The following is a 27,836-nucleotide window of genomic DNA, read 5'->3' as shown; positions in this document are numbered from 1 at the left end:
ACATGCAGATGAGGCAGTGTAAATACTGCCATCTGGTGGTTAAAGGCAAACACTTGACAGATAAAGAGACAACAATCAAGAGTTTTAGCGTACCACTCCATCAGTTTATTGTTGCCAGGTTACATAGAAAAGTTGTCATCAATAATAGTTGTCAAAAGACTGAGGAGGCAGAGAACTCGGTCACTGGGGTCGTCAGACTGCTCGAGGTGCAGCAGTAACTGTAGCAGTGGTGCTGCTGGTGCTTGTGGTGGTTGGCGTCTTTTTCATTGTCTTATTCAACTGTAGGAAGGAGGAGGGATGTTTACACAAGATTAAACTGGAAGTCCTGTTTACAACTAATCTGTTCAAGTGAAGGCTAGCTGTGGAACCAATCCCGAGAAGAGTAGTGTTTGAGAATTGTTTTACATCAGTATTGGTGACAATACTTTAAAAAAAGTTATATATATATATAGCAACTCCATTATTCCATACTTTTTCCATCACTACTCACCTCCTCAAACTTGTGGATCTGTCTGATGAAAAAGTCTCCGTACCGACGAGCAACTTTAGTGTCGGCAATGTGGATCATGTCCTGTGGAAAAGTGTCGCAAAGAAAAAGCTCATTAGAAAAATGAGCTCGTATTTCAGGGGGCTTATGGACCGGCTGGGACCACTAACGAGTTCCAACATCATTTTAACCAAAGCAACAGTGCTTTTCATTATGATGCATCTCACCATTAAACTGTTCATAACAAAGGCACCACATTCATTTAACACACCCTGTCGATGTAAAAGTCGACTTCAGAAGCAGACTGGAACTCTCCGTCCAGAGCTGAAACGCCGCTGGTCCACACCAGGTTCTTCATCTTGTGTTTGAAGACGAGCAGCTGGATACGGAACTCCTGCTCAGTCATGTCCAGGAATCCTGCCAGCTTGGCTACCGGCATGGTGGTGTACAGCTTCAGGAAGCTGCAAGGATACGTCGGGACTTAGATGACATGTGCAACCTCAGCAGGTTTCTAGAGACATTAAGTGTTTCTGAGGGGCCAGACGGCAGGAGAAAAATAACTTTATATATTTAATTAATATATTTCCTACATCAAAGCAGAAAAACAGCATCCAAAATGTCTTTATCTGGGTACGACTCCATAGCGTACATCAAACGTCCCCTTTGTTTATCTTGTGCTTATTGGTCCTTGTTGCTGCCACACATGTGACCACACAGTCAAAGTTGGTATGCTCTACCTGCGGATGGTGGAGAGCTGGGCCTGCTGCTGCACCTCTTCTGCAAAGACCTTCAGCTGCTGCTGGAAAGGCTCTTTGTGGTAGTTGGGGTGGACGTTGTCGTAGTTGGGCACCACAGGTGACAGGAACTTGGGACAGACGAAGCTGAACAGCTCCTCAAACACCTGCTGGTCTCTGAGGTGGAAAAAGGAACAATTGTGTCAATAAAGACGTTGTTGGTGACGGACGCCAGAGTTTAAATACCAATACTACACTTCCCGGCCCAGTGCTCAGACACACAAGCAAAGAGGTACATGAGTTTCACTGTACATAACAGTTAAGTATCAAAAAAGACAATGAGACAAACAATGAAACTCAAATACAGTTGTTCCAACACAATGTGATGAGTTTCTCTCTCTCACCCTTTCTGCATTCGCAGCATCTTGTCTCCGTACTTCTCCCTCAGCTGGGTGTGGATGCTCTCATCGATGCGCATCGGGTACATGGTGAGCGCGATGGCCAGCAGACCGTGCATCTGCTCATTTTGTTTGTTAACCTAAAAAAACATACACAAGTATTATGACACCTGTTTAAACTATAACACTGTTGGATCATTTCAAAGAAGGCATGAATGAAAATGCCAGATGTGCATTACTCATGCATTTAGGAAGCACTGCTCTCACTGACCATCTCATATTTATACGTCGACCTCTGGAACATGTTTCTCGTCCTCTGGATGTAGAGCAGGATGTTGGCAAAGACTCTAATAGAATCCTGGTAGCGCCTCATCATCAGGTAGGCAAAACCCACATAGTAGTATGTAGTGATCTGACACTCGGGGACACGAGAGTACATACTCTGAAAGACAAGAAACAAAATAGATTCATGGATGTGGACCAGAGAGAAGAAAGAACAAGAAGACGCAGCCTGAAACCAAGTAAATATATGTCAACAAGGAAAAGACAATATAAATACAGATCTTGGCATATTGGATTGTATGGCTAGTAGTAGTGAAGCGTGCCGCTCTCTACATTAGGTGGTTTACCTTCTTGTTGAGCTCAATGTTCTCCAGGACTTTGATGGCCTGGTAATAATCACCAAGCAGAGAGTGAAGCCTCAGGAGCCCCACCAAGCTGAAGTAACCCAACATCTTGTACAGGGAGTGACGCCCATATTCTCCAGCCACACTCTCTGGGTCTCCTGCAGCACACCAACAAATAACATGTTAGCTGAACACACTGAAGACACAGTCTCTTTATTAGACTTGTTATACTCTAACCAGGAAAGCAACAAACTACTAGAACTAAGGTTTTACGGGACTATAAAGCTACAGAGAACCTAAACTGCGCCTTATTTTAGTAACTTTAACACGGTCCAGGGCTTCATTTAAAAAAATTCAACATTGTAAAAACATTGAGGTTTGCTATACTTCACCCCCGCTTCCTTCCGTATACAACTATCTACAACAGTCTTCTATACCTCCGCTGGTGTAGATCTCAAGCTGGCGGTTAATGTTGCTCTTGTCCACCAGGGAGTGGAGAACGTTGAGGACACTGTGGACGTTCCAGATCTTTGGGTTGTTCCTCAGGAATTCGATCTCCTCCTCTGACTTTTTGGCCGTCTTACAGCGGTACTGACTGAAGGACTGGAACTGGAGAGGAAAGAGTGACATTTGTATCAGTGTAAACAGAATTTAAACATACTTTATGTGTGTTATTAGATTGGAGTGACACAGGACACGTTAACCACATGGGCCATATCAATAAGCACTAAATAATAAGCATGGACATGTATGGGAAAGCTATGTTTAATATGCCACACATATGGTAGTCCTTGTACATTAATATAGCCCCAGTAATTATTGGCAACTACTTTCTGGTTTTTACTTACTCGTGCTTGTCCTTTTGTTAGGGAATAACTGAGGATACATTTAAAAAGAACATAATGCACTGTACCTGGTAGATGAACTCATCAATGATGTCCCAGAGCCACTGGTTTGGCAGCTCCAAGGGGGCGGGGCCATCGGCATCTAAATCACAAACATTGTCACATGACTCGTCCTTCATTAGGAGATATTTTACACAGATTACTACAGGTGAGTGGAAATGTTAATGACTATTCTGGTAACTTACTGAGAATGTAATTGAAGAGGTTGCAGTAATTGTAGTACGACTCAAACCTCTGGTCCAAAGTCGGTCCACCCTGATGATAGAAAAAACAAACAATATTTACAACAAAATACTCGAGACGTTTTCACACATTTTGCTCAGTAATAGAGATTGATACGTGTTTATATTAAGCAGTTACTCACGCTGACTTTAGCGTAAATGTGTCTGTAGTAAAGTTCCTTGTAGAGGATGAGGAACACAGCATCTATGGGAGATAACAGAAAAACAATGACATGAAACATTCCCACTGCTGATGAACTCATTTCTCAGATTGGAAAACAGAGGACAGTCAATTTATACAACTGTAAACACACCAACAAAACCACCTAAGAATCTTGCCCTTTGAGCCGCTTGTACAACGGCATGTACACATATTTAGCTGACATCAGTGGAAAACGATTGTTGCATGTGCATTTATTTTATCCCATTTTAAGAACCAAATCAAAAATCAAAGAAAAATGTAATTATGGTGTCTGTGCAAAGGCAAAAAGCGGCACAGAAGACTCTAACCCTAACTCACCATTTCCAACGAGTGCGGCAATGGCCTCAGCCTCTGGCCAGGGAGAGTTCTTGAAGAAACGGTCGGTCAACTTATTCCAGCTGAACAGGAACACAATACCAAAGGTGAGATGCTCATCTCACACACACACACACACACACACACACACACAGCTTTAATGTCTCTGTGAAGAGGAGGCAACAACATCACCACAACAAGAAGAGGTTTATTCTCAGAGAGTCAACTTCACCTGTTCTCATAGACGTCCTGGATCTCATAGATCTTCTGCTCAATGCTCTCACTGGAAACTCCGTTGGACTGCAGCTCATAAACCTTCTGGTCGATTAAGTCAGAGGTGGTTTTGTGGAAATACTGCAGGAAGTTCTTGATCACCTCTGGGATGACTTGGTAGGTCTGCTGCTCATACTGCCTCTCATAGGCCAGGTCTGCTTTGGGGTCACCTGCAGGGAGATGGGAGAGTGAGGAGTGGACTCTGAAAGGGGATCTCGTACATTTAGATAAATAGGTGTGTGTATACTAACCGGTGTGCAGGTCGCAGTCGTTTGGGTAGGCGTACGGATCGTACTGTGCCGGAACAGAGGACTGAGAAAAAGTGTGATTAAAGAACAGTTACTATATGTCAACCAGACAGTCATCATTTACGCTAGCTTACTTTACATAATCCGTTATATTCTACCTCACACAAACTACATAACGTTAGAGAGAAGGAGATTTTATGGTTGCATTCTCTGTAGAAACAGGGCTACAACAACCACGACTATCATGCTGGCTCATCGAAAGCTTACGTTGCTGTTATGCCGGTGGAGTTATGCTAGCTGGCTAGCCAGCTAACGCTACCTAGCGTGCCATTGTTATTAGCACAAAATCATTAAAATGCCTTGAAGGGAAACAAATGTGAACTCACTTCTTCCTCTTCTTGGTATGACATGACGCTAGTTGTTATCCCAAGCTCATACACTGGAGTGAAACACGACGATATGTGCTCAGTTAGCTAACGCAGCTACACCATGCAGCTCGAGACGGAGAGAAGACCGGAAGCGGAAAGAAGGAGATGTGACGCGCATGAAAAACGACATAATGAAGCACTGTGGGTGAGTGTTTTTGCTAGATTGGGACCCGAATGCTTTAAAAAAAAAAAATCATTCAACCGGTAACAATGATGGGGGACACTTTCGAGAACATTGCATTTCTTTTCATGAACATTTCGTGTTCATTTCTGCTGTGCAAATAAGGAATTCAAGTTACATTTCCTCCAAACTGCCACAAAATAACTACATTGCAAGATAAGCAAGGCCTAACGTTATATCTTTTTATATTGCTTGATGTGGTTGCTTGACGAAACAAGACATTTGACTTGTCATAGCAGTTGCAACGAATAACATCCATTGGGCTCCGTTCCGGCTTGTTTCCAGAAATTATCGCAATGCAATGCAGTATTCAACGCGATAAAGTACCGCTTGCAGAATATAATGTAAAAGTGAAAATGGGTGATGTGACGGATGATATTGGGTCAATATGGTGAGAGCTTGTACCTACTGGTGAACACCGCTAGGTAGCGCTATAGTCACAACATGCCGCTCTCTCCATAATCAAGAAGGCTCAGATGGCCACGAACTTGACAAAAGTTAAGTCGAGAAGAGCATCAAGAATAAACGGGCAATGTCCTTCCAAATCAGGCCTTAATGCTGATTATAACCCACCCATTTAATATGAACTCAGATAAGTTTGGCATGCTTTCAGTACAATATGTGATTTAAACCAATCAAATGGGTATATTGCTAAATAGTTATGCTACCACATTGTGTTGTCTTAGAGAACTTTGTGTAACTTTATTTTGAGAATGTTATGATAAACTAAGAGAGGATTTTGTTGTCCAAATTGTATCTTGAAGCTCGTGTGCGCGTGTGTGTGAGCGCGTGTGTAGGGGGAGTCCTGCAGGATGAGAGTTTATGAGCAGACTGTGTGCTTCTTGTTCTTGCTGACCCTCCCAGCAGACAGTAGCCTGTCTAATCCCCTCCTTTCTTTGCCAACCGAATATCATCTCAAGGTCCTCCGAGAATACCGGATTTCTTGTTGTGGCTTTCAAGGAGAAGGAAAAGAAAAAGGGTGAAAACCTTTTGAAAAGAATACCTGTTTGCCTCAGCTACCAGCAGCAGACGGACTCCCTCTAAAACTACCGACCTACCGGCTAGGGAACTGCCTGCATCCGATAAGGGATCTAGTCGACAAAATCAAGTGTGGAGGGAGGGAGTGTAGAGAAAGAAGTCGTATTGGAGAGAGGGAAAAGGGAGAGGAGACACCGAGGGAGGGGAAAAGGTCAGGGACACGGGGGGGTTCATCGCACTGCCAGAAATAAGGAGAGTGTCTACACCAACGGTTTGGCAGACGAAACCAAGGAGACGAAGTGAAATACACTAACGACCCCGTCTCCCCAACACTGACATTTTTTTTTTTCGCCAGGACTACTTTGGATTTTGAAACGTCTTCGACTTCTTCCAAAGAAGTGTTTTGGTGAAATTCCGGCAACGCAGAGTGAATTTTGGACCGTGCGTAATTTGGAGAGTTTGTTGCACACTGCGTCAGGATGCGCGTCTGTCTGCTGCTGGTCTTCCTCTGTCTGCTGTGCGCTGGACGCGCTCAAAAGTTCTCTGCTCTCACGGTAGGAAGAGCCATTTAAAACTCCCAGAATACGTCTCATTCATATCCACCTTAAAAAAAAGAAAGCTTTAAAGTGAAGGATAAGGTGCTTCAATTTGAGTAACATGGACACAGTCTAGCAAATCCATTATTTTCGTCTGTCATGTAGTTCTGAAACAGATCTTTTTAAGTCAGTATCCTTTATGTCTTTCTTGTTATATTCTCCTTTAATAATCAGAAACACTTATATTGAAAACAATTAATAACATAGTGATGCATTTGAAATCAATTTTAACAGCATTATTGCCTAACCCACTGTCACAACCTATTTTAGACACCCTCTCTCCAAATGAAGAGGCTTTTACTCTTTGAATATGTTTCATATCTGGCAGAAATTCAGGCGGAATTTAAGATAGATTTTTTAAAACTTAATAGATTCTATGTTCTCCATGAGTTGTGTAAACTCCATGTCCCTGTGTTTCAGGGTGTCCCTCCTCACAGTGGGTCTTAGATGGCAGAGCTGCTGGCTTGCCCGTGAGGAGTTCACTGGTCTGTTAGCAGCACCACCGTGGTTTGCTTTTATTGCCTTTACGTGTCTGCTAGCGTCTCGTCTGCCTCTCTGTCCTGTTCACTCCTGTTGTGCCAGCGGCTCAGCAGAGGCTACTCTGCAAGCTCTGCTGCACCAAAGCACATGGCTTTGTTTACAGCAGCAGAGCAGCAGCAGCAGTGCATCCTGTCCATTGACCTTAAACTGCAGGAGAAGGTGCATCTTTCAAGACAAATGAGGGGGATTTCATGTCCACGATCAAGCGCAGGTACAGCGCTGAAGGAGGAATAATAGAGAGCGGAATGTGCACAGTGTCAGAGGCTTAACCCCTTGATTTAGAGATTGATGGCAGCTGCTCCCCCACCGCCGTTATTTATGGTCCGGGTGAGGATGCCTTAATATCCAATTGGAAACAAATGGCCATGAGTCGTTAACCGGCAGGTGAAGGTTCGGAGATCCTTTCTCCCTGACGGCACTAAGGAGTCGTGGAATGTGGGAGGAAGTGTTGTACTGAGCAGATGCTCCCCCTTATTTTCACCATGATGCACACATTTAAACACACAGAGTATGAGTTTCTTAAAAGTTTCTTTTTTTGAGATGTCATGGGTAGTAAATTTACCCAGCAGTTGATGTAAAAGTTACATCGATGCAACTGTGTGTTTGGAGATGACACAGCATCCACTGTGCTCTGAATGTGACGGTGAGAATGACAAACGTCTCTATTTCATTACATGTTTCAGTGGAAACTGTCTGTGTCAAACCTCGCCACTGTGTCTCATAAGACCTTCTTTATTGGAATAGCACATGGATCACTTGTCCTTTTACAGGACTTTGTGGGTGACTCATGGCTTATTGTATTAACGACACAGGAGAGGTTATTGTTGGTTTCAAGAAAATGTCTCCATGTGATATTTTGTGCATATTTGAGGTCGAACAGGCAGTTGAATATGGGATATTTGCCCAGAATATTCATGAGGCAGACATTTTCCATGGTTTATGGAAGTATGAAATCATGTGTGAAAAGATGAGGGAGCAAAGAAAGTCGACTGCCTCTTTTACAAACTTGGAGAAAGCAATTTAAGTATAACATATGGGCTCCTTTGCCCCCTATGCCTTCATAAAATTGTGCACCTGCTCGGAGAGATTTCCTTTGTCTCATGACTATCAGTGGCCTTTAACACCACCTCTCTTTCTTTCTAACATCTTTCACAGCAATTAAATGCCTTTTCCTTTGATTGAGTTAGTAGCCTGGTTAAAGGCTGTCACTTTCTTCCCTTTCCACCATGCTGGAAACTAATGATCCCCTTTGCATCTTAGCGTCCACGCAGGAAACTCCAGCCATTTAACACGTTTGCCACGGCTCTCAGCTGGGGCCCCCATTGACCCCGCGGGGCCGTGGTGTGAGGGGCCTCTTGGGGCGCTGGAAATGGGGGCCTCCCAGCCCAGAAGGCCCTTATCAGCCTACAATGTGCTCTCTGCTGGAGGCTTGCCTCCTGCCTACTCCATTCAATCCCACAATGCTGCAGAGCCAGGGGGAGGTAATTGGATTTGATTTGTATGCTGGTTGGTCTTGAAGAAAAAAAGAAATAAGTTTCTCTTACACTGCGCCAGTCTCGCCCTCTCTCGCCTGTCTCTTGTTCTTTTGCCAACCTCTTGTATTATTTGAGCAGATGCAGAAAGCATCTTCCAAGAGAGATCATGCAAAGAAAAAGAGAAATCCTGAAAGGAAAGAGCAAAATAAAGAGAACGAAAAACAGATAGTGTGAGCCAGCTGCTTGGAAGTACACAAGAAAAGGACTTGAGCAATAAATGAATTTGAGTCACAATATGTGTTCTGTTCTTTTGTGATAAATTGGGGCGGAAGCTTCTGCTGCATGTAGCTGAGGTGGAGGCCATCCATCACACTCCACCGCATTGCTGAGCAGGATGACGGTGCCGGCTTGAAGAGCCTGGAATGAGACATCAGGGGAATGTCAGGGCTCTGCCTCGGCCTTGCCCATCCATCACCACAGGCCAAACACACAGAGGTCTGCAGCAGACAGCTAACTACCATTAGGAGGACACAGGAGGAGGAGGAGGAGGAGGTCCTCAACACACCATCAGTCTAGCGCTTCCTCCTCTCAATGGCTTTCACATCTTATTTGTTCTCCTCCTTCAGTGTGGCCAACTGTGACTTTGAAATAAACACTTGGTTGTCTGATAGTGAATCTGGGTGGCTGATTTCATGGGTGGCTGATTTCATGGCTAACTGTGTTTTTCCACACTGTGCTCTTGGAGCTCTATCGAAAACTATGCAGGCACTTGGCGCTCTGCTGTATGGTGGACATCTAGCAGGATGCTGGGCTGCTGAATGACTCGGTTTGGGTTGTCAGTCTGCTGGCTTGCAGGGGCCGATGCTTATAATGCTGGTGTAGTGTGAGCACTGGGCTGGCCAGCATGAGCTGTGGCGAGGCTGGTGGTCCACCACCAAGCATGGCTGGACGCACTCAGAAACTATCAGAGCAGTTACGGGCTTTGGAAGGTTGCAAAAAGCATCCTGAGAACAGTCTGTCACATCTGCTGGACTTTATGCGAAGGGGTGAGCTGTGAGCGACAGAGTAGAGGGTGAGAGGAGGTCATCGCTGCAGAGGGATGTCCGTGTGGGAGGACAAAGGGAGAAGGAGGGAGAGTACCGACAGGAGACGGTCAGTTAGATGCAATGACGCAAACAATCAATAAACTCAGGGACAGTAACAAGGAGGGGCAGGGAGATGTTAGACCCCCACTTCATAAATGGGCAATGCTGTAGAGAGAGAACTAGAGTATCCCTCTCAAGTATTGTTCTGTAAACATTATATATTAACAATTCATAACAAAGTACAACAGTGATTCTTCTCAAGATCCCATCAAGTAACAGGTGCCCTCTAGAAGTCAGTGATATGAAGTGGCAGTTTCTTCAGGAATTAAAATAAATGAAAAGAGCAAACTTAAAATGGAGAACTCCTCCCAATTGTGTCAAAACGGCATAGCTGTCCCAACCCTTTTGGCTTGTGACCCCTCAGACTTATCTTGGGACCTTTTGGGGAATTCTAAACACCCAAAGGGACCCAATACAAATATTTAGTTCACTGTTGTAGACTACACTGTAAGTCTTGCTTTGCCCAAAATAAATACAATACTTCATTAGTTCCCTCTAACCAGTGGAAAACAGCACTCACTATGCATATTCTGTAATTCCCCCATGGAGGAAGAGGGATTGCTCTCCATATTTCTGTCTAGAAAGATGAAGGATGAGCGTTGAAACTTGGACACCGGCTGTTCTTGTAAGCAAACAGCTCTGCAGTGTCGCGATACGTTTTTAGATCTTCTCATGACAACACATCATTTTTAAAAAGCCTGGGAAGAAAGAACTTATACATTTCTTTCTTTTAAATTTAATTCAATCCAAAAGACTCATCTTCCCTCCCTCGCGGCTCTTCGTCCGATGTGTTTGAACGGGCCTCTCCTCCCTGATCCCCCCCCCCCCAGGAAGATTTATGAGTAGGGTTGACAGACTGGGCTGTATCTCCCCCCCGGCCCAGGGCGATGCTGCCTTCCCTGCCAACCCTCTTCCAGGTGCATGCAGCCCCGCAGCCCTTCTCGTCTGAATGCAGGGAGCTGCCACCAAACCTCATCTCTCACATCATTTGTAAGATGTCAGACACAACAAATTCTCTTTTTATTGGTGATCGGTCCCGCCCTCTTTGTGGATGTGTGTTTTTTTTTCTCCTTGCTCTTTATATTGCCATGCCCTTTCTTTTAATAACTGGTAACAGATGTTTATGGCTTACCTTTAACTGAGGGCTTAGATTCTCTGCTTTGTGCCACTGATTGATAAGTGTGTGTGTGTGTGTGTGTGTGTGTGTGTGTGTGTGTGTGTGTGTGTGTGTGTGTGTGTGTGTGTGTGTGTGTGTGTGTGTTAGTGTGTTAGAAAGAGGGAAAGTTTGTCCGTCTGTGTGTCTGCCGTCAATAGTTGACAGAGAGGGCATTCAGACAGATTTTGGAGATTCGTGCATCCACTGAAAACTGAACAATAACGAGTAAAGAGTAAAACTGAAAGAAAAATGACTGCGTTTCATATGTGCAAATACTTTCATTATAAGAGAAGACAAAAAGATTTCAGAAAGGTATTTATCTTTGGATATGACTGACTGAAAACTGCACCTGCATAGGCATGGATGTGGAGTTTTTTTTTTTCCACTCAACCCAGGCCATTATTCCACCGAACTGGATGAATCACGCGAACTTTATGAAAACCCAACACTCACTGAAGCAACACAAAGCTCCCTGACATCTAGTTTATTCAGCCACTCTATCATTCACTTGTCTTTTCATTCATTGTAGCAGTCACAGCTTGATTCCACCCCCCTCACCACCGCCGCCTTCCCATTGTGTGGCCCGGCGAGGGGGTTTCATACACACGGTGACCCATACAATGGTGGCATTGACACAGGTGATCCGATGCGTTCAGCCAGGAGTCTCTGTCCTTGTTTCTCTTTTCATGGCTGAGTAAAACAACCTCAGGAGCGATTCCAGGTGAATACCCGTGCAGGTGTTGGCACAGAGGAAGCGTCAGTCAAGTCTTCTCCAGCCCTGTAGACAAAGACAAAGCATGGCTGCACCCTGACAGGCTTGTAGTGACACTGAGTCATCCTTGTGTGTTCTACGGTTTATCAGTGCTTTCCAGTCTATTCATGAAAGCATTTTGCTTACGAGCCTCCTGATTAACATTTTGAAACAGAATTAACAATTTGTATGGCTTTGATAATGGATACCTGTTCTGCCACTGACTTGTTGGTGTAGTAGCTTGTTTTTATAAATACATTTGCTCCAACACACACTCCAAACCTTTTTCTTCACCAATCCCTCCAGAATTACACCTGTTAAAATAAAATGTTATGGTGCAGAGTTATTGATTCCCCAAATAAATCTCTAATTTTGCAAATGTTTTCTCTGCTTATCTCCTGCTTTCTCACTTTTGTAGTTCCTGCGGGTGGATCAGGATAAGGAGTGCAACATGGAATGCAGCGGAGCTCCTCGCAAGCCCCTGTGCGCCTCCGACGGCAGGACCTTCACGTCTCGCTGCGAGTTCCTCCGAGCCAAGTGCCGCGACCCCCAGCTGGAGGTCATTCGAGGGCCATGCAAAGGTCAGGTCATGAGTCACGCTTCAGCGCCGCCTGGTGCTCTCGAATGCGCAGAGGGGGGGGGTCACAGTAGAACCTTGTGGGTTAAATTCATTTCAGCATAATTGATTATTTGAGTGCTGGGAGGGCGAGTGGGGTTGACACATTGTGAGTGGGTGGGGGTGGTTCAGTTTCAGAGTGACTGGTTTCCAAATTTCACACCACTTTAAAGGACATGTACGTTCATTTGTCAAAATACTAAATTAATTAGTTTTAAAGTGGGAATTAGTTTTGTTTATTTACTCATGCTTTGTTACAACAGAAATACAGCATCATTGGACCAACAACTTCCTCAGTGATAAGAAATGGCTTCAGCTCTCTGAAATCAAATTATTATGCCGAGGCGAGGGCTTTTGAATGAAATTCTTGACATGAATTAATGGTCTCATTTTCATCATACTAGATGTAAAGCTGTATGTATGTGACTGAGATGAAAAGCAAAAGGGGAAGGAGAGCCAATGAGGTCAGGCGGCTCACAGACTCCCTCATTGTTAGTCGTCATTGGAAGTAAAGCACCCATACGCCCCAATGCTGCAGTCCCGAACCCTCTCACCCCGCCCCAACCTAATAACTCTATACTGCTAGTTCATGGCTCTACAGACCGGGGACAATGCCCCATTCTTACACATTACAATATTAGATCACCAATGCAGGGAGTGTGAGCGAAAGGATTTGCTTAAAAAGAAGTCTCGTATGATGGAAAAGCATTCCACGATCTTATGCCCGTTCTGATTCTCTATGGCAACGTCTCTAAGCGGACATCTGGATGTGGCAGACAGCGCCGTGACACAGAATAGAGGGTTCCAGCTAGGAAGCTGAAAGGGACAAGAGTCCATGAAAGTCGTATTGTATACGTCAATAACATCGGGTCTATGAGAGTTCGGACCCCCCTCTGCTTCTGGACGGCCGGTTAGAAAGACACAGCAGCAGCAGCAGCCGAGTCAGCAGCCGAAATAAACCAGAGGGCCGCTCTGGCCTAAAAGCACAGAGATGGGATTGTGTTTCAAGATGGTGAGACTGGCACCACATTTGTTTTCTATCTCTGTGCTCAGATGATTCAAGTGTCCTGTCATTTTTTCCAGTAAGCTTTTTGGTCGGAGCCCCCTGGAGAAGGACGATGGTTTTGGGTTTTTCCACTGGAGCTAATTTTAGAGCTCCTCACTTGCTGCTTTCCTCCAACCAGAACATCCAGCGTCTTGCCCCCTCTCCTCACCAGAGATACACACACACACACACACACACACACACACACTAGACTGAGAGAAACCATTGCACATTTCCCTGCATGTGTCTAATGCCAGCGACATGCAGCCTCCTGACCAATCTGGTTAACGTTTTTAAACTTAGCATGAGTCATTACTTTAATGTGATTTGAACCTGCCAGGGAGTCGGGCACTGCGCGGCAGCTAACATGTCGCTCCAAATTACCATCAAACCCATCGCTGCCCAACATTTCCTGAGAGTTTGCACAGCTGCTGCTGTTGGCCAGGTGAGATGAAGCAGCTGTGGAATGACAAGATGGGCCATGGCTCCGACAGAGACATGTGAAAAGACTTGTGGTGCACATAGGTGAAAAGTTGCTGACCCACATTTATATATCGACAAATAGTTAAGACAGCTTGGGCTGAACTGAGGAGACGATCGAGGTTTTAGAGGAGAGTTCGACAGACTCTGAGACATTAAGGAAGGGTCAGGTTTTCCCTGTGCATCAGCCCTTTTCTTTGGTGACTGGAATGTTCTACAGGAGCAGCACGAGCTGCCTCGCTCGGTAATGTCTTTACCACCAGGCGCTGTGCAGGCTTGCTCTTAATAAGACCGGGGGTGTTGGTTCTATTCCCAGCCACACAAGTATCTGTCACTTCCGAAATGTTTTGAATTGTTTCCCCTCTGTCTCTCCACTTTCTCTGCATTTGTCTTTCATTCTTCATCATCTGTGAGATTCAACATCTTTTGCTGCTGACTTTTCTTTTAAGCATGTTGGTTTCGTTGTTGTGCAGCAAAAGAAAATAGTTGAGCTGTGGGTTGAATCCTGGGTCTCTGTGATGTGTAGTGATTCTCGTGATTTGTGGTGCTCCTCAGATACATCCAGATGTGTAGCAGAGAAGAAGTACACAGAGCAGCAGGCTAAGAAGGTCTTCCCACAGGTCTTTGTGCCTGTATGCAACCCTGATGGCACATATAGCGAGGTAACAAAAAACGCAACATACATAATACTTGTTTTGAATATGAGGGCTAGGGAGGCCCTAGTAGAAAGGAGTAAATCTTACGCTTCCACTTTTTTGCAAGAATTGCTCTTTTCTGCTGCATGAATTTAATGAATGGGTTTTTAACACTGTTCCTTCACAGTTCCTTCTTACAGAAGCCATATTAGGTGTTTTTTTTTAGCTTGTGCTGGCTTTGTGTTTACATGCTGCTTTGATTACAGGTTCAGTGCCACAGCTACACTGGATACTGTTGGTGTGTCACCCCAAACGGTCGACCCATCAGCGGCTCAGCAGTGGCCAATAAAAAACCTCGATGCCAAGGTGGGTAAAACCCCATCAACCTGTCTTATCAAAGGGCAGCTAAGGATGACATGTACAGTTATGCAGACTGTATTTGCAGTTCAGTAAACCAGAACAGGCATGTTGTTTTGTAATAAGCCCGATGTATGACATACAAAAAAGAAAATAGAATTTGTACAGGAATGCGGTTTCTGTAACTTTGTGAAGCAATGATGATAAATCGAATTCAACACAGCAAAGCATGACATTCTCTGTTTGTAGGGGGTGTAATATTCAGTCCTTTGGGAAAGTAGGCAGGGACTGGACTGACGGCCACGGGGTTTGAGTACCACCCGAGGACTGAGCGTTGCTCAAGGCTTTGGGCTGCGTGTGTAAATAAGCCTTGTAGAAAATCCCTACTGCAGAGTTGGGCAACAAAGTTAAACTGTAAGGAATGTGTTCTCGGAGGAAAGCGTCTGCCAAACAATCAAATAACCAATGCCACATGTCCTCCCTGTGTGTCTCCATCGGGTTGCCTCGGAAGTTGCTGCCGTCCCAGCAGTGAGAAAGATCCAGAAGTAGCGGCAGCAGTTGTACTGTAACTGCCAGCTACTTAATCATTGTTGTGTATATGAAGTGTAGAAATGTCATAAAATACATCTCAATCAGCATGCAAGTGATTGGAGCCACTTTAAATCAAAGAATAACGTTTGAAAATGAAATTTAGAAAAGAGTTGCATTTCACCCCTTGTTCACGTCTGGTGGCGAATAAGGCCAAAATGATGCTAAGTGTATGCTAAAGATTTATACATTTTTTTTATCATTAAGGTTTGTGGTCGTGCATTTTCAACTAATTTGAACATGTTGCTTTTCAGGTTCAAAACAAGAGAGAGCTACTACAAGAGAGCCAGGTAAAGCAGGTGAGACTTTAATTCAAGAAAAAAATAATTCTCAGAGGCACATTGGCTCCTTTATGTGTGCATGCATGCGTTCGTGTTTATCCATGTGTGTACCTATCTAAGCATGCATGTACATGCGAGTTTGTATTCATTTGTGTCTGTCTGTTTGCCTACATCTGTGTTGGAGATGTGCAGGGTGGGTCGCCTGTTAAGGCTTGCCTTTCTAATATTTTGTCAATTTGAGAGCAGCCTGAAGGCTGATACAACAGCAGTCTGTTACTGAGTAACAAGTCTACGGAGAGAGGCTGTGGTGAGCTTTATTGCCCACCACCAGCAGCTACAGTTCCTATAACCGCCTGCTGCCCTTAACCAGGCAGCCAAACGGCCAGGGAGCAGCCAGAATGAAGGAAAACTGACTCATCATTCTCCTTCTCTAACTTGTTCTCGCTTGGTCTTGGTTCTTTTTCAGCAACAGTGTCATAAGATACAAGGAAATGTTCACACTTTATCTTCCACCCTACTTTCTCTCATCAACATCTACCCTCTTCCAGATATAGAACCACCAAGTTCCCCTCCGGCTCCACTCCAGACACTGTATATCTTATTCTCATCTTGTAAGAGATGATTTGTTTAACTGTTGTGATTTAAAGGCTCACACAGAAAAAGTGTAATTTGGGTTGATTCCTTATTTGATTGTCTATGTGTGTTTGTTGGCATGCATAAGTGTGTGTATGTGTGTGTGTGTGTGTATGTGTGAGAGAGAGAAAGTTCATAAGCGTCCACTTGTGTTTGTCACATGGGTTATTCCTGTCAGTGTGACATTTAAGTCTGCGCCTCTCTGTAAACAGTCTTGGGTATAGTGTCTGTCTGAGCCAACTCATTACACATAGATCAAGTGGGAATGCAACATTTGAGAGAGGAGGAGGGATGATGGAGAGGGGAAGGAGGTGAAGGGGTGGTTGTGGTTCAATCTGAACCGGTCGGATAAACAGGGTGGTGAAAAGCAGAATAAACTATAGATTTGTGGTGTGCCAGCACTTAAAATAGCAGTGATTGCATCAATATTTTGATTCAGCAGAAGCCCATCACTACCTAAGCAGCCATTTCTGCACTTTTATTATCTGAATATTGGTAATGTTAAACACCAAACGCTTTACCCTAAACCCATTTCTGGTGCTTGAGAAATTCATATGCAGCAGACGACTGACAAACAGCAGTTAAACTAATGCCGTATGACCACAGATAGCACGGGGTTTTCCTGGCAGATGCTAAAAGAGGTGTTACAGTCATGTAAATGGCCGCAAAGTATAGATTGGTCATTAGTGGTTTATCGTAAATCCCAATCATAAATACACTTTTTGAAATGGCATTTCCATCCGTTAAGTGAGCAGAGTAATAACATGTCTGCCTTAGTCAGTCGCACTGTATGTATTTTTATCCACCGAGCATGCTTGAGAAGATGAATGGCTGGCATAACAAACGTGCATTAAATGTAAAATCCTGATTTTGCAATGGAGAATTTATTATTAAAGAAAAGAAGTTTAAACTAAATCCGTGTTTTTGGAGCCACCCATTAGAGATGCCCTGACTCATGCATTAACAGAGCTTTACTTTGAGCAGAATGAATGACCTACACTGAGGTTAACCACACCTACAGCCGTGGTTTTACCCAAAGCGACTCAAGACCTCCATCCCCGTCTCCCCCCTATACAGCAAATCAAACAAACGCAGTCCAAACAAACACTGAGCTTGATTCTCCCACTGTTAACTGGTTTGTCTCAGACTTGGCTACTGCATTCTTCACCTCTTGTGTCTCTCCCACCTTCACGCAGCTCTCATGACTCAAATGCAGGCAATGGAAGGATGGAGAAGAGCATCAGGGACCACTGGTCCTCATCTTCTCCTCATTCATTTTAACTGACCTCAGTCTGTCCTCCATAGCATAATGATCTCCCTTGTTGCATGAAGTGAAACCATGGGAATAAATGACCACTATACTTCTGTTTTCCTCCTCTCTCACTGTAAGACACCTCTTTCCGCTTTCAACACACACACACACCGTATTTCTCTCTCTCTCTCATTCTCCTAACCTCTCACTTCTGCCTCCACCATTTTTATCCGGGCAACGTGCAAATCTCACATTAAATGTTCTTTTGCTTACTCTCGTAATTGTAGTCTCCTTGCAAATATTCTCCATTCTAAATGCAGATGAGACTGGCCTAGTGGTGGACCCACAGCCTGCTGGCGAGGAAGAAGGTGAGTTCTTATACGTTAGACTGTGAGTAAAAAGCGCTTGTTGCTGCGCCTGTGTTTACCACCACTGAGTGACATCCTTAAAAGGGAGAGGGAACCTGCACACCAGACAGTTACAGCATCATGCTTCAAAGAGGTCATTAAGGAAAATGGGATCGTGAAACATTTTTAAATAGATCCGATGTACAATATTTGATGAAAATATAAAGCAAAACTAAAAGAGCAATTTCACCATGAGTTGTGTTTTTTGCTCTTAAAGCTCTATAAGCTGGTCCTACCAGATCAAGTGATCTCACAACAAAGCGCCTGAATGTTGATTTCAGCAAGGTTTCAGCAATTTCATTTTTCATTTGTAGAATAAGATGGATGTGGTATTTCTTCTTTCAGAAGTACATGTACTATAGTACTATAAGTACACTTTTGAGGTATTGCACTTAACTTTAGGTATTCTTTGTAATCTAATTTACTTTTTAACTACATTTTGGAGGCAAATAATGTGCTGTTTACTCGACTAGATTAGCTGACAGCTGTAGTTAGTGGCTGCTTTACATACATGAAATTACCCAACCCCATATAAGGAAGTTAATGTCAGCACCAGTTGGAGCAGCTGCAACATTAACATGCTTCTAATAATTCAATAGAATAGTACAGATAAACATATAATATAACAAATAAACATCTGAAAGGGGTAAATCTGCTAATTATTACTTTTGACACTTAAGTATTTGCATCAGTGCATGACATTTTAAATGGAGTGTTTTTATATTGTGATATCATTTAAAGACTTCCTTCATTTCTAGTTCAATAAAGATAATCCATTTATATGAATGGGAAGCAGACAGTAGTTGTATTTGAGCACTTTTATTGGCCTTTTATATTGTAAAGGAAGTAGTGTTTTATGATTTTACATTTATGTGATCATTTGATAAGACAGTGGGAGACTCATAGTTATAGCTTACCTTTTTGCTGCTATATTTCTGGTCACAGCTGTCATATACAATTGACTTTGCACCTCCTCTCCAGGAGTTTGAGATACGATAACCTTGATGTGCATTTTATGGTCTGTGAGTTTTGGAACCACCAGGTTTGGCACAGATGATATACAAGTGTGTTTTCGATTGAAGCTAATAAAACTGTCTTGGTGGTTTCTTTCAGACATCGTTTCCCAGTACCCCACTCTGTGGACGGAGCAGGTTCGCAGCCGTCAGAACAACAGAACCAGAGCACCATGTGAGTTTCAAACCACTTCATCTTTAATGACGGCGATCGGGTGTTTGCAAACTTCAACTAAAAGCACGCACTGTGTTTTTCCTACTTGTGTGAGCAATCATGGTTTGAGGCTGTTCCTGTCTTTTAAGGACAGATGGTGGGTTGTGAAACCAATACGTCTTGGTGTTGGAGTGCGTCAGGCTTTGAGGATCTGCTTCTTTGTGGTTCTTCGCGTTGCAACGTATCTGTAATTATCAGCACATGGCACAAACACAGAATCTCCTATTCTTCAGGCTGGTCCGTTCTGGTCTCCTCTTACACGCATACACGTTTATTTTACTGTAAAGATCAATTGTCTCTTTGGGGAAATATGTTGCTTTCTGCATAAAACAATACTACTCTGAGGCCCGCCTCGGGATGAGAACCCTGTGTGCATTTGTGTGTGAATACCATTATCATAATTTACAGCCAATAAAAAAAGCCTGAGAAATGCAGCATTGATGGTTTTGATTACCATGTGCTCTTTGGGGTATTTGGGTGAAAAAAAACCCCCACCCGCCCCACCAAAGAGAGCCCATACGGAGGAACTGGAGCGAAGAGAGAGTCGGTTGAGAAAGCGGGGAGGCATTTCATTTGGTCTCTTTTGTGTGGGTAAAGATCTCTAATGAAAATAAACAAAGAAAAGGGATATCAATAATCCCGCAGTAGCTTCCGAGCCTTAAGGCGAGTAGCGAAGAGAGGGAGAGATTGGTGCTGAAAGTCCTCATGGCCAGAAGAGCTCTACTTTCATCCCGTAGTTTAATGCTCAAATCTCCGTTGGAGAGTAGCATTACAGAGAAGGAGGCTGCTGCACAGAAACAAGTCTGATTAGATCCTGCTGAGGCTCTGCAAAACCCCTCTCACTCCATTCTCTGTGTGTACGGATAAAAGACAGGATCACAAAGCATCGCATTTTTCCCCTGGAATTTTAAACATATTGATCCCTGGTTCTTTACAGTAGTTTTTCAGTGTGTGTGTGTGTGTGTGTGTGTGTGTGTGTGTGTGTGTGTGTGTGTGTGTGAGCGTGTGAAGGCGAACGCCCGAATGACCACTGTTCTGCTTTTGTCTTGTCTGTTTCTCTGTCTGTCACACACATCCACAGAGGGCAGTTGAGTGTCCAAATATTTACTTAACTTGGGGCATAGGGAGCTGTACTTAGTCATTAGCCCGTTAATGTCCGTAAACAGTGCCACGGGGGGCTGATATAACAGTCTACACACACTGTCTCTGAGCACTCATCCTCCACCGCTTTGTCTTCTCCAGCGCTTCAACCTCCTCTTCTTCTTCAGGGATGTCTTTGCAATGCTCAGAGTGTAATGAGAGAGCACTACATGCATTTGGCTTTTAAATAGAAATTAATTCAAACATACTTGATGTTAGATAAATCCAAAATGTGTGCCAGATCTGATTAGGAGTGATTCTTAACTTTAAACAAGTTCTCTTCTTCAACGTCAAGTGTGTGTGTGTGTGTGTGTGTATGTGCGTGTGTCTGGGGTGTGTATTTGCCAAGTCACACAACCTGGACCACCTAGGTAAATGCAATAGTCTTTGTAGGCGGCATGTGTTTATGTGACCAATCCACGCCTCCACTGATTCCTGTATAACCTCTGACCCCTCTTTCCAGCCTCATCATGTGACCAGGAGCAGCAGTCGGCCCAGGAGGAGGCGAGGCTGCACAAGAACGATGCCGTATTTGTACCAGACTGTGCCCAAGGAGGACTTTACAAGCCAGTCCAATGCCACCCCTCCACCGGTTACTGCTGGTGTGTGCTGGTGGACACGGGACGGCCCATACCTGGGACCTCCACCAGGTGGGAGAGACCTCACCTATGGTACTTTCACCTTAATTCTTGGAATTTATTGTTCGGTTCTTTGTGGCAATCACATCAGACAGTTGTTACACAAAGCAGGTAAGTGATCATTAGCAACCCTAACACAGCAGAGTGGCCAATTGATAGAGAGGCTGACCAACTGTGACCTTGCTTCATTTCCTGTGTTGGTTAAAATGTTTTAGAACAATTGAGCATTATCTTTCCTGCAAGTCTAACAATCATGCAAACGTTATAGAAGCGTCTCTATTTAGAAGAAATTCTAAGAAATAAAGCAACTGAAAGTAACTTCTCTATTTGAGACTCAAAAATGCACATAAGCAGACAGATATACATCTCGATTGAGGATGACGCAGAGTAAGTCAGTGGTCTGCTGAGCGGCAGGTCAGGGGTCAGTCAGACTGGCAGAGTGGGGCACTGGTATACTCTTATTGAGCAGCAAGGCTGGGGATCAGGTTAACAAGGCTTCAGGCGGAGTGCCAGACACCACATTAGTACACATATGGAAGCGTGGAATTCCCCCCTACTCTCTCCTTGTCCCAGATCAGCTTTTGGCCCAGTCGCGCAGCAGCAATCGGGACTCTGCCGGTTTGCCAAGGGACACCGTGAAAGCTTCCTTGTGTCCCACGCTCCCTGTCTGCCTCTCTCCCTCTATCTCTCTTTCTCACTCTCCCTCCCCCCCGTGTCCTCATACCAGCCCCAAATCCTTCCCGTCTTTCTGGATGTGATTCAGAGCCTCTAGTTTACCACAAAACAATTATTTGAATCCCTGAGATTTAACTGTACAGGTAATTGGAAAACATCTCTCTGATTCTACAATGGGGAAAGTTTTACTGTAATCAACAATCCCTTTTATCCATTTCACCTTGAATGAATTGGCTTTTTCTCATGTTGTGTATTCTTTGTCGCAGGTATGAACAGCCAAAGTGTGACGGCAATGCCAGGGCCCACCCAACTAAACCTAAGGACCATTATAGAAGCAGACATCTCCAAGGTAGGTCTCTAAAGACTGAACTCAGTCTTGTTTTTCCTCTTTGTTCAGACCACATGGTGAAGTTCTTCAGCAGTCAGCCTGCAACTGTTGCCGTGCTTCTAAGGTTGTGATAACAGTGCGGGCGTGTGTGTGTGTGTGTGTGTGTGTGTGTGTGTGTGTGTGTGTGTGTGTGTGTGTGTGTGTGTGTGTGTGTGTGTGTGCGCGTGTGTGCGTGTGTGTGTGTTTGTTGACATCATTAGCACTGTTGGTCAAAGAAATGCTTGATAAAGAGTTGAGGATTGCCAGAAACAGCCCCTCGATGGTCAATAAGCAAGGAGACAGAGACAGATCGGGTTGAGGATTAATCTTCAGCTGACATGGGAGATGGAGGATAGTGGGATGATAGCATGGAGGAGAAACAGCAGGCGGGAGAGGTAGAGATAGTGGATAGTAGGATGCCAGAGATAGTGATAGAAAGACTGACAACGGCGTAGATAACTAAATTGAGAGTGGGAGTTCGGGGGTTGTGGTCATGGGGTGGGCTTAGGTACAGGTGAGCTTGTGTTTGCTGTGTTGGGTAAATATTTGCTGATCCGAATTTGACACTTTCAAACTCCAGAGTTTAGATTGTGATATATTTGAGTGGTATTTACTAATGGATAGAGCTAAAGATGCTAAAATGATTATGCCTGTTTACATTCAAGTGACAAAGGAGGAGGTTGGGTTGGGGTGGTTGGGTGTTTAATTTGAAGGACTTGTTGGTGATGCTATGGCTCTTACAGGTAGGAACGCTGTCTGGAATCCAGTTTTCCCAAAGAAACCAATAAATCTGGTTATTCTAGAACTAGGAGATATATTGATATGTTAATAAAACATCTTGAATATGTATCAAGATGTTTCAAGTTGTAGCACTCTTTAAGGGAAATAGCTTCTTTTTTTATTACAACTTTTTGGTCTTGTTTTATATCCATCATTCCACCTACTGACCTAATTGCAGAGATACAGAATCATAGGCACTTTTACAATTGAATCCCAAAACACGAGTAATTAAACCTATTTTGAGCAGGTTTAGCTGATTGCCATTACCTAAAGCGTTTATTTTAACATGAAAAAAAAGTTAAAACTGTTTCCCAAACTGTTAGAGATGTCCTTCATTTTGCTGAGCTGCTTCCAGTTTTAACCTTCATATTCTACTTACCATAGACAGTTGCAATGCAGTAGATGGAGGACATTCACATTTGTTTTCATCACATTTATAAATACGAGTGAATTTTTATCAGTAATTGCATGACTTGTCCCTCTCATAAAACCAACGATAGGCAAAGTAGAGTTATAGTTGTCAGGTGCTGCGTACAACCAAATAAATCACAGTTTAAGGCTGAAAGGTGCTTGGCAAAGTTTCTGTTTTTTGGTGGTTTGGTAAACATGTTAATAATCCTCCAGCAAATGAACAGAGCTACCACTGTTCCCATCCCATCCACAACTGTTTATGTAACAGCGTGCCGGGCCAGAGCTGTGCTCTCTGCTCGCAGGTGCTGCATTTAGCAGCAGAGCAGCGCTCGGTCTCTGCTCTGCCATCAAGTACTCTTGTACAGTGTGTATTAAACAGTGAGATAGACAGTAACAGATGAATGCTCCTGAGACCAACAAATGTTACTCATCTTTGCCAGCGGCACTGGTGGTACATTATTGCTAAGATATTGAGCAGGAATAATAACAGTGTGTATCTGCGGAAAGTGTGAAGTGGCGATAGGGTGGAAAACGGCCACAACCATCCCATGAGAAAGACCTCAACCCCACCCAAACACCTCCTTAACACACAGTGGTAGGACAGAAAACCATATACGTATTCAGCCATGCAAACGCCAAACACAGGAGTACACAGACTTCATTCTATATGTGTAAAATAAACCTGCACCGTATCAGCCAGGTCTCCCATTATACAATACACACAGGCAAAAAAAAACACAGCATCTTGTTTTCTTTATGAGCAGTTGCGTCAACGGCTGTAAACGGTGTTACTGTATGAACCAGCGCTAATTATAAATGTTGCCTTCACGTTGCTGCAGCCCATTTGCTGTTGAAGCGCTGGTGTTGAGAGGTTTATGGGGCGAGATGCGAGAAAGGAGAACTTTGCCCTGAAAGAGGCAAGAGAGGAAAGCGAAGTATTTGGCAAGCTTCCTCCCCAGAGCGGTATCATGGGATAGCATTGGGGCAGCCATTGGGAGCTGCGGCTGTGAGTGCTGACAGGGCTCTGCCCCATGTGGCTCCATAGAAAAACACAGCGTCTTATTGACAGTAGCATACGGGCACACACATGCAAACATGCACTTACTGGCCAACTTTTTACAGACAGCAGATATATAGAGGTGTATGAATAGTAGTGCAGATCTTAGCTTTTCAATAAGAACAAAAATGAGAATTTGAGAATTTTCTCAACTTGATTCCATCCTGCATCTGTCAAACTGGGCATTACATGATTATGATCATTAAGGAATAAGACAGCAGTCATTTTCTGCTGCAGCCACGAACTGAACGGAAAATGGCCAGACTCAATTTCCTTTGAATGACAGCAGGAACATTTGTGTCCGGCCCCTCAGCTAAATGTTGTCCAGACAAACAGAAGCTGATCTGTCCCACCCCACCAGGAAAACCTCTGCTGCCAAGAGGAAGGGACTGGAGCCTTACCTGATGGCTTCCCATTTGAATGAACAACAGACATGCTCAGATTCCTGCCGCATTACGGAGAGGACGTGTGCTCTCTCCATGAAAAACACTAAACCTCAAACAAGTCCAACTGCATCCCACAAATCTCCCTTCAGCCAGAAGCCAGATAAAAACACTTTGCCTTCAGAGGGTGCAATTGTATGGCTGTCTAGACTAAATTACCACAAGAGGCTCCACAAGGCACCAGTTTGGCCATTAACAGGTGGGTCAGATATTTTACTGGGCAAGGGAAGGCCTACTAAAAGTCGAGTGCTGTTCAGCATGTAAAGGAAGCTGTGGAAGTGTTTGGACATGTGAATGTTTCAACCTCTGGCTCGGTGCAGGCTGCTGAAGACCTGCGCCACTTGGGAAAGGTGGAGTGGAGGCTGGGTGCTGGCTGTTTACGCCGATGCTGGTCGCCACCTGTTGGAGAGGAGCAAAGCATGCTATTATCTCCAACACAGGAGAATCTGGCCCCGCAGGCCATGGGTCATAAAAGGTGTAGCACACTGTGGAGAATTTCTTCCTCTCCACAGGCAGAATAGCAAGAGGGAAGCCGGACTGTGAGAAAGCAGAGAAGAGTCTGGAGAGGAATCCAGGAATCTCTCAGGCCTACGTAGCCTTCAGCTCTTCCAGAGCCACTCTGTCCTCCTCACTCTTAAAACTATATGGCCAAACAGACAATTACTATCATCAGGGTCATTCCACCACAGTTGTCCCTCCATTTTAATTCTTCTCCCGTCATTCTCCATGTAATAATGCTTCTCTGTTGGTTTTAGTTGGGTAGTTAATAATACATTTGACCTTTTAGATAGGTTTATTGTCCAATTAAATCAGCCTCTTCTCTGGTTGACATTTCAAATTCCATCACACACTGAAGTTAAAGTGTTGAGTTGTGCCTCTGGATGCATACCTTTTTAAATCAGACATCCCTGTCAAATCCTAAGCAGTGTGTCTGTCAGGACTGTATTTGGTCTCCTTGATGTCTCAGGTGAGTCTCAGGTACTGTATGGAGCCTCTTGTCCACACATACAATGTTCAGTAATGTCTTCTGTGCTCCAGCGGTCAAAACCACTCAGGGGCCTCCAGCATGAATGGCAGGTCCCCTCTTCCTCCTCCAGATGAGGGGAGGTCTGACACTTTATGAGACCGAGTAAAAGACAACTGTGAGAGTAACGTTTGGGTTTATTTTCTTCCTCTGCCGTCTTTATGTGCTGTTCACTTTAAAACTACGCAGTCTGCAAGATGACATTTATTAGGCCACCTATGACGGCAGCATTCCACATTTAATGCTGTTGACTGGGGGATCATTGTTCTGTGTTCGCTGACACATATATACGTACACTTACTTCCATATGAACCATAATGCATGCTCACACACACTCATTCAGGTATTTGTGGTTTATTTTCCAGGCTGTCCTGGGGCAAAGAAAACCGAGTTCCTGACAAGTGTTCTTGACGCGCTGTCGACAGACATGGTGCACGCCGTCACAGATCCTGCATCCGCCGGAAGGTATGACATTCGGAAGTGAATTTACTCATCTTATGCTTATTGGTGAACATCAGTGGGTTCAGTCATTCACCTAAAAAAAGGCAGCGCATTGACATTATATATTTAAACAGTTGGATGAAGTGATGGAAGGGCGATTATTAGCTCATGAACTGATATCTGTCATTTAGGATGGCTGAGCCCGACCCCAGCCACACCCTGGAGGAGAGGGTGGTCCACTGGTATTTCAGTCAGCTGGACAAAAACTCCAGTGGGGACATTGGAAAGAAGGAGATCAAGCCTTTCAAACGCTTCCTGCGCAAGAAATCCAAGCCAAAGAAGTGTGTGAAGAAGTTTGTGGAGTACTGCGACATCAGCAACGACAAGGCGCTGTCTCTGCAGGAGCTGATGGGTTGCCTCGGGGTGATCAAAGAAGAGGGTGAGCTGAACAACACAACACGATGTGTTCTCCTGCACCAAACTAACTTGCATATTGATGGATAAAATAAAATGATCATGGCAGTCAGAGGGTGAATTAGAATCAGAGCTACATGATGTTTAACAATTTGCCGCGCAGTGTATCACCTTTCAAAACCAAAAATTCAGTCATTCTTGCATCGTTGCCAGAATTACTCTGAAAAGTCCAGGGATAGTTTTTAACCAACTGATGGAGCTAACCATAATTAGGGTATCTAACTACAGCTAATACCAAGAGTTGTCACTTCAGCTGGCAACATTGGTAGGGAAATTGAAACAGGAAGTCTGCTCTTGTTTACATATGTTTGAAATCAAGGACCAATTGTTTCAAAAAATTGCTAAGATTTTCAGGAGGTGCTTCAACTGACCTGCTGTATTTCACATATTATGGTTGTTGAGATTTCTATCACTTTTTGTTTCACAGGGGCCAAACCAGGAGAGGGTTTATCTTCCAGTAAACTAGTAAGTAAACCACTCCTCCCATACTAGTGGCTGCTAAACTGGAGGCACATCTACAGTCTGACTGTAATATTGTTTTATCTCTGTTTGTGGTGACTGAGTATGCTGTGAATATAAAGTCACTAAATAAAACTTGCAAAGTATCAAGGGCATGTGTCAAACTGATGTCACTTAAATTTTCTCTCCCCAGAATCCCTCAAAGAAGCAAGGCTAAGCCAGCATCTGAGATTTCCCCTCCCGCATGGAGAATCTGCCCTCAACAATCGGCAATAACGGAAACCATAGTATTTGCACTTTGTACTTTAAAAAAAGAAATGTAAATTCACTTTGTAGAAATAAGGTATTTAAACAGACTGCTGAATCTGTGAATGATGTAGTTAGCTTTTTATGTCCTGACAAACAAAAAATATTTAACACATACAATGTATGTGTCCTTTGTGTGTCTAAAAAGTATACTTTTCAAAGTTGTCATGTTTTCATGTTCGATGTTGCTTTTGTGCCCCTTCCCTCACTGTACTTTTCTCCTCACGTTGATGATGGTAAAGCGGATATATGGATAGTTTGCTACAATAACTTAGACCATCTCTCATGTACTGACCTATATCATTTCTTCTTGTGCTTTGTACAGCAGTTTGCAAGAATGTTTTAAACATGCAGCATAAAAACGTCCTACATGTTCACGTGTATCCATGTTTATTAGAAATAAAGACCTCTTTTATACATTTGGTTCTCTGTGGTTCTGCC

At 43.9% G+C, this 27,836-nt stretch overlaps 2 protein-coding genes across 5 annotated transcripts; one reads left to right on the top strand and one right to left on the bottom strand.

Annotated features, from left to right (window-relative positions):
- Window positions 1-82: 82 nt before the first annotated feature.
- Window positions 83-4,950, bottom strand: eif3s6ip (eukaryotic translation initiation factor 3, subunit 6 interacting protein). Its single transcript, XM_076076538.1, has 15 exons — window positions 4,796-4,950; window positions 4,413-4,473; window positions 4,121-4,331; window positions 3,892-3,971; window positions 3,515-3,576; window positions 3,336-3,405; window positions 3,159-3,232; window positions 2,683-2,854; window positions 2,249-2,403; window positions 1,891-2,061; window positions 1,626-1,759; window positions 1,225-1,398; window positions 759-948; window positions 491-571; window positions 83-279 (listed from the first exon to the last, which is right to left on the bottom strand). Exons 1-15 carry the CDS (start codon window positions 4,817-4,819, stop codon window positions 193-195), a joined length of 1,746 nt encoding a protein of 581 aa, XP_075932653.1. The 5' UTR covers window positions 4,820-4,950; the 3' UTR covers window positions 83-192.
- On the top strand, window positions 4,130-27,450 carry smoc2 (SPARC related modular calcium binding 2). 4 transcript variants are annotated; one of them, XM_076076540.1, is made up of 13 exons: window positions 4,130-4,982; window positions 12,078-12,240; window positions 14,356-14,462; window positions 14,702-14,801; window positions 15,635-15,679; window positions 17,867-17,914; window positions 19,067-19,141; window positions 20,784-20,970; window positions 21,900-21,982; window positions 26,081-26,180; window positions 26,348-26,595; window positions 27,058-27,095; window positions 27,283-27,450. In XM_076076540.1, the coding sequence occupies exons 1-13, from the start codon at window positions 4,899-4,901 to the stop codon at window positions 27,304-27,306; spliced, it is 1,302 nt and encodes a 433-aa protein (XP_075932655.1). In that variant the 5' UTR covers window positions 4,130-4,898; the 3' UTR covers window positions 27,307-27,450. The 4 variants fall into 4 exon arrangements, with proteins under 4 accessions (XP_075932655.1, XP_075932654.1, XP_075932656.1 ...); XM_076076539.1 differs by having other exon boundaries at window positions 20,784-20,991; XM_076076541.1 differs by lacking the exon at window positions 4,130-4,982 and adding an exon at window positions 6,226-6,550.
- The last annotated feature ends 386 nt before the right edge of the window (window positions 27,451-27,836 follow it).

This window comes from Anarhichas minor, unplaced genomic scaffold, assembly GCF_050575085.1.
Source record: "Anarhichas minor isolate MPS153535 unplaced genomic scaffold, ASM5057508v1 ptg000058l, whole genome shotgun sequence".
In the NCBI taxonomy this organism is placed as follows: domain Eukaryota; kingdom Metazoa; phylum Chordata; class Actinopteri; order Perciformes; family Anarhichadidae; genus Anarhichas; species Anarhichas minor.
The sequence above is the reverse complement of the archived record's forward strand: the minus strand, read 5'-3'. Positions and strand labels throughout refer to the sequence as shown.